Source organism: Etheostoma spectabile, chromosome 7 (assembly GCF_008692095.1).
Source record: "Etheostoma spectabile isolate EspeVRDwgs_2016 chromosome 7, UIUC_Espe_1.0, whole genome shotgun sequence".
Classification (NCBI taxonomy): Eukaryota; Metazoa; Chordata; class Actinopteri; order Perciformes; family Percidae; genus Etheostoma; species Etheostoma spectabile.
The window spans coordinates 12,065,506-12,072,550 of record NC_045739.1 but is presented as its reverse complement, the minus strand read 5'-3'; the positions used below and the strand labels follow the sequence as shown (position 1 = coordinate 12,072,550).

Genomic DNA, 7,045 nt, shown 5'->3' with positions numbered 1-7,045 from the left:
CTGTTAGAATTCATATTATGGCAAACCAATCAGCTAAGTAAAGTTTGGTCACACCTTCTCATTCAATGTGTGGTTCCAAACTTTTGGCCTGTACTGTATATGTATATAAAAAATAGGCTTATTTTTCAGCTTCTCTTTTCTTTTACTCTAATTAAATAATTTATCTATTTTTATATTGCCCTGCGTTGTTTTCATATCTTGTCTTAACGTCTTGCTATGTTTTATATAAACCTCTTAGAATTGGTTTGTTGTTGAATGATGCTATACAAGTTCTATTTCGTATAGGCGTAGCCCTCTAAGGGCTACGCTATTGGGTTTATCCCTTCGCGCATGCGCAGTCGTGAAGATTTTCTTTCCCGCCCTAGCGTCCAGCTCGGGCCTCAACTACGTCCGCATTTACTGCATATACAGAGCGGACCGTTGTTCGACTCCACTTTTTCTTAAAGCTCACGCAGTATGAAGACAAGAAGTTCCAGTGGTGCTCGCGTCTGACCCTCCTGCCAGACGGCTACATCCTGCCGCCGGCCCTTCACCCCCGCTGCGGGACCTGCCTCGGCGGTTCTCGCCGGCCAGGCTCTCACCGGCACGCCTCCTGCCAGTTTTGCGCCCGCCTGTCATCTAAAGAGCTAACTGACAGCGGGAAGCTCTTCTGGTCTTGCCAGGCTTGCGGGGGCAGGAACGGGAGCAAGGCAGACAGACGGAAACAACCGGCGACCCGCCTGATCGCGGGCGGACGGCGTCTTTCGACGAGCATGAGTCCGCTGGCTCTGTTCTCTCGGACAGCGCCGCCGTTACCGGTCTTTTTTTCCCTCCTTACCCTTAGGAGGAATGGGCCTGAGACGGCGATCGACGCTCTCCACGGAGTCTCTCCGTCTCCCGAACGGCCGGGGCACCGCCGACGGCCTTCCCCTTTGCCTCAGACGGCCCCAGCCTCCACGCCCAAAGCTCCCCTCGCTGATCTGCCGGGGAGGCAGAGGACGGCGGCAGAGCAGAGAGGCGTAGCACTCCCGATGGAGCTGCCAGCCCCCGCTCGCGGCCTTTTTGAGCGGGGATATTAAGCTCCGGAGCCGCCCCCTTCACGGGCCCCACTCTGGCTGCGCTTCACAGAGCTTCGGCCGGGTGGCTTTTCTCCCAGCCTGGGAAACTGAAGGCTCCCGTCTCTCGCTACGCCCCGTTTACTCGGGCTCAAGGTGACACGGCTGCGGGGTTTCCCAGGGGCTGGCAGCACAAACAACGTAGCCCACCGCCATCCTCACCCGGATTACGGTGCCCACGGTGGCGCTGTCCAGGGTCATGGCTTGGCAGACTGGCCCAGTGAAACACCTGGTTCCACATGCCTCAGCTGACCGCGGCAGTTAGACGCTAGTTTGGCGTCTGTACGGCCCCTTAGCTTCAGAAGGGCTTTTTCGGCACGGTCACCCTCCGCAGCAACAGCCGGCACCACTCGGCCGGCGGGCTGCACGAGGTCGGAGACCCATGAGAGCGGCCCCACCTGGTCCAATCCGGCTCCCGAGCCACCCAGCAAGCAGCAACGACGGTGGCTATGACGGGACGCGGGGATCGTCTGTCTTCGGCTGAGAGTTGGAAACACAACGGCATGTTAGAGGGCCACTACCTCCCATCTTAACAGTCGTTTTTTCCCCTCAACCAAACAGCCCTTGTTTGCTCTGAACAACGCGCTGATATGACAGTCGTTCCCCACACAAGCGCACAGGTAACCGCTGCCGCATGCGGAGCGCCACAGCTCCCTCGTTATGCCGGCAGCGGGAATCGCGCCCACCATTGTGGATGACGCCGCTCAATAACCCCCCTCCCCACGGCGATGCCGGGGGACGAGGGACACGTTAAGAGAAAAGAAAGAAAAAGGAGAAGGCCGAACAGCCCCTGTTTGCTCTAAACAAGACGCTGTTATGAGTCGCTCCCCACACAAGCACACACCAAGCCGTCGGCGAGGGGGCGCCATTGCGTCCCCGCTGCGCAGACAGCGGAAATGAGCGTCCACCCACGGTGGACGACGACGCTTGTCCACCCACTCCCCACGCGATGCCGGCGGGGGGGGTCGGGTTAACCCAGTGACCGCTCCCGCCCCACACGGCGGCGACGGCCACTGCCCTCCGAAAAGCCCTACCATGGCTGGGCGACGCGACGCGATCACCTCGCTATCGCTCGCCGCGCGGATGGTCTCGCTGCTCCTGCCTGCGCACATGTCGGTGGACAACACTCAGACATGTGCCTGCCCCACGCCCTGTGTCGCAGACGTCCGTCGCCTCACTCCGCCGCATCGTCCCAGCGGAGTGCGATCACATCGACGTGGATGTCAAAGCTGTACTCTATCACAGGGGTGTAAACACTCCATGTCTTGCCTCCTCCCCCCCCACCCCCTTCGCGGGTGTGTTGGAGACGACGGTCTCTCCCTGGCAGAGCACGCAATGACGTCAGAGCTAGAAGGGTTGCTGACGAGCGGAGCTACTTCCCGCGTCACTCCAGGGAGGAAACGAGGGTTTTTACTCTCGCTATTTCTCACCACAAGAAGTCAGAGGACTGCGTCCATGCTCGACCTGTCAAAATTCAAACGGTATGTCATGGAGCGCCCCTCCACATGCTTACCACAGGCACGGTTGGAATGGTGCGCCACGACAAATGGTTTACACCCCGTGGATCTGAAAGACGCTTACTTTCACATCCAAATCATTCCCAGGCACAGGAAATTCCTGCGCTTCTCTTCCAAGGGACTCACAGCCCCGCACCTTTTCCAAGTGCATGGAAACGGCGCTCCAGCCTCTCGGGAGAGGGGCTCAGAGTCCTCTTTTATTTGGACGATCTGCTCATTCTGCCCTCTCGGAGCAAGCGGCGCTGCACAATATGGAGGTTCTGCAGCACACTGCAAACGCTGGGTTTTGCCATAAATTGGAAGAAGAGCGCCCTGTCCCCGCACAATCGGTAGTTTACCTGGGGTAGACATGAACCGATCAGCATGAGAGCCAGGCTGTCAGCCAAGCCTCCAATCAGACCTGGCATAATGGGGGAACCCCCAAAGCCTGTCTTCCGGGGTTCCTGGGCAGAGTGACATCATATGTGACGGTGTACAACGACGCGTCCCTCACTGGCTGGGGGGGAATGTGCGAGTCAAGGTGGTGGGAGGGGCCTGGCTCTCTCCCCTCTCCTCACATAAACTGCTGGCTGGAGCTGTCACGGTGTGTGAGGTGTTGAAACACTTTTCACCAGTGGTGACGGGGAGGTATGTGTAGTACGGACGGACAACATCACGGCGGCGGCGTTCATAAACCGCCAGGGCGGCATACGCTCAGCCCGGCTGTTAGAAATAGCCAGGGCCTCCTGCGTGGGCGCACAGCACCTGCTGTCCCCAAGGCAGTGTATATCCCCGGGATTTTGAACCGGGCGGCCGACTTGATGTCGAGGGGGGGGGCCCTCCCACAACGAGTGGGAGATGAATCCACTCTAGTTCAAACGTTATGGAGCAGGTTCGGGGAAGCGGAGGTGGATCTGTTCGCTTCACGAGAGAACACAAGTGCACACTGTGGTTTTTCCTGAGCGCGCGGGACAACCTCCCCTCGGCGTAGAAGCCTTCTCCACAAACCTGGCCCAAAACCTCCTATATGCTTTCCCCCGGTCCCTGATCCTCGCCTCTGGAGCGCGTCAGGAGGAGGATCTGTTTAACTGTTCTGGTGGCACCGGAGCGCACGAGCGCGTCCTGGTTCCAAACCTCGTTCAGCTGCTGGTGGCTCCCCCCCCCTGGCAGATTCCGTGGCGGGGAGACGCACTATCGCAGCTGAACGGTGCGATCTGTCATCCCCCAGTGATAAATCAGAGACTGTGGGGCTGGTTGCTGAGCGGGAGCGCTTACAGAGATTAGGCTTGCCCCCCGCCGTGGTACGCGCCATCCAGGGCTCCAGAGCCCCCTCTACCATAGCAGGCTACGCAGGGCGCTGGTCTGCCTTCCAGCGCTGGTGCACAGAGAGGGACGCAGATCCCACATCGTGTCCCCTACCTCTCGTGCTGACGTACCTACAAACTCTGGTGGATAATGATTTGGCTCCGTCTACAGTCAAAGCATACGCAGCAGCCATCTCATCCTGTCACGAAGGTTTCGGTGAGAGGACAGTTTTTGCGTATCCCCTGGTGAAGCGTTTCCTGAAGGGGTTAGGCGTCAAAAACCGGCTGTTCGCCCCCTCGCCCCCAATGGGACCTAGCTCTGGTGCTGCGGGCTCTGGGGAAGCCCCCCTTTGAGCCTTTGGCACAGGCTTCGCTCAGAATGCTGTCGCTTAAGACAGCACTTCTCCTTGCCCTAACGTCGGCCAAAAGTTGTCCGTTTCTCCGTCCTGCCTCTCCATTAGAGGGGATGGGAGCGCAGCCACTTACAGCCAAATCCCTCCTTCACACCGAAGACTTTATCTAGTTCTTTCGGTCGAGGGTGTTTTCCCTCGAGGGTTTTTTTCCCCCATCACGCTAACGATGCGGAGGGGCTTCCCACCGGTTGTGTCGGTGCGCGCTCTGTCACAAACTTTTTACGACGGCCATATCAGGAAAACTCAGAGCTGTTTGTGCATTATAGAGAACACTCAAGGTTCAGCCCTCTCAAAACAGCGTCTGTCTCGCTGGCTGTGCAAGGCTATTACCCCGGCTTATAGTCGGAAGGGAAAGAGCCCCCCCCCCCCCCAAGACATTCGGGTACTCTACGAGGGCTTTGTCGGCGTCTGCGGCTCTATTTAAAGGCATGGCAGTAGCCGGCTTTGCGCGGCAGCTTCTTGGGTTCTCCTGCCCCTTCATCCGCTTTATCTGGAGATATGTCTGAATCTTCCATATCTCATGCGGTTCTGTCCACAGTCAGTGACGCGTAATGCCGCGCGTGATGGCTTAAAAAAAAATAAAAAAATAAAAAAAGCGGATGCCTTGTGTCGCCAATTCCTTCACGCTAGTGCTGCAATGACTGCTCTGCTGTCTCACCCTCCTGTATCGGGGTATTTCTGTGAGACACAGCTCTATCTAATACGTTGCATAATCATGTTGCATGCATGGAGTAATCATGTCTCTCCGTGCGCGCGACAGGATCAATCACGCTTAACCCCCCCCCTTAATCATTGTACTACGCATCATATTGCGGGCCCATGACTTTCCGGCCGCGCCATTGGCAGGGACGGTTTGTCAGAAGAATGACTCTGACTAGCCTCTGTCATTGTTGCTGGGGCAATGTGTGCATGTTTGGCTTGTGGACTGTGCCGCAGGTGGCATTGATACATCAGCTTCGCCCTAACCCAATAGCGTAGCCTTAGAGGGCGAAGCCTATAGAAATAGAACGTTAGTTACTTTGGTAACTCCAGATTCTATTAGTATAGGCGTAGCCCTCTAAGGTCCGGCCACCTGCTCCTAGAACATTAGTTGAAGAAAAAGCTGATGTTTTGGGGTCGAACACGGGTCCGCTCTGTATATATGCAGAAATGCGGACGTAGTGAGGCCCGAGCTGGACGCTAGGGCGGGGAAGAAAAATCTTCACGACTGCGCATGCGCGGAAGGGATAAACCCAATAGCCTATACTAATAGAATCTGGAGTTACCAAAGTAACTAACGTGATTTTGCCATGTCTTGCCTTGTGGAAAAACTAGGTTTAGGCCATTTTACAAAGACCACCCAGAGCTAAAGGCTTATTCAAGCATAGTTTAAACAAATTAGATAATTTAAAATCCGTATGATACCAGAGTGGAAATACTAGGCTGTTAAACTATTCTTCACATTAGTCATCTGACTTATTGCAGGTAAACGACTATGGTCAGGGTTAAGCTTTAAGAGTTCTGTTATTATGGTTAACCCGCAGAGAGATCAAGTTAACTCGCCCAATGCCCCACTGATGGTGTTACCATGGAAACATAGCTCTTAGCATTTCAATAGCCTGGAGTAGCTAGTGAGGCTAACTTGGTCTTTTTTCTTTTTCTCTGAACAAACGAGACCATTGTAATACATAAACTAAGCCGAAGCCAGCATCGTTTCCCAGTTCCAATTTTAAAGAAGCATTGAATAACTTCTTTTGATTTTCCTGTCCAAAATCAATAAAATAATACGACGTAAATTCGGTTTTCGGCGTGCAGTCGTCATCACAAGATGCTTCAGAGTACCAATTCGGCGGTATCCCACTTAGCTAGCTAGCTACATTAACTTATATTGAGAATTTATCTTATAGTTAGCATTGCAGTAAAAAATAAAAACCCAACTCACGTAGCTACTTACCTGACAAGGTGGAAAAATAACACCAAGCTGTCTGCAACTCTCTGGCTGGACCTTACAATAAAAACATACAGGTAAACAGCAATGGCCACGGTCCAGAAAAAAGAGCTGGTGTTGGCGAAAGTAGATATGGCTCCTTGAGCGATGCAGTCCAACGAGTCGGTGTGGAAAACTCTCCAGACTCCGAAAGCGTAGGAGACGGCGGACAGCCAGTCAGAGACCGACAGATAGACCAGCAGTCTCCTCGGAGTTGTCCTCAAATCTGACCAAATAATGTAGGTGAAGATGATCAGCGAGGAACCCAGAAACGACAGCCCGCATGAACACAAAACGACCACCTGCTCAGACAAGTACACAACTGTCTGATTTCTATCTGCCATAGTTAAATGGGATTAGATGGATCCGAGTAGCTGTCACTGTTAACGTGCAACAATGTCTGTAAACACTCTTCCGACGAGCAGACTAATTCATGTTATACATCTTTTTCATTACCATAGTCTCTTCGCATTATTTTCCCTAAGGCAGGCGAGTCTTTACATACTTCGCCCATTGCTTTTGAGGCACCCAAACAAACTTTTCTTTCAGTGTCTAACCCCTCCCCGCTCTACTCCGCGCTGCAACAACCGGAACCCAAAGCAGAAGTCAGTCAGCTGGTAATGGGCAGATTCATAATCTATTTTTGACTCCATTGGTCTTTACTTGAGTAACCCTAGCAAAGCAATAACAAATCTGTCACATACAAACAGATGAAAACGTGTGATTTTTTCTTATGCAGGCCTCACTATATATATATATATATATATATATA

General features: G+C 53.7%; 1 protein-coding gene across 1 annotated transcript in view; it reads right to left on the bottom strand.

Annotated features, from left to right (window-relative positions):
- The window catches only part of gpr157 (G protein-coupled receptor 157), a 9,679-nt gene extending 2,839 nt beyond the window's left edge, over nucleotides 1-6,840 (bottom strand). Inside the window, exon 1 of the mRNA XM_032521264.1 lies at nucleotides 6,241-6,840. Coding sequence (XP_032377155.1) covers nucleotides 6,241-6,617 — 377 coding nt within the window. The 5' untranslated portion in view covers nucleotides 6,618-6,840. The remainder of the gene's footprint in view (nucleotides 1-6,240) is intronic.
- Between the last annotated feature and the right edge of the window lie 205 nt (nucleotides 6,841-7,045).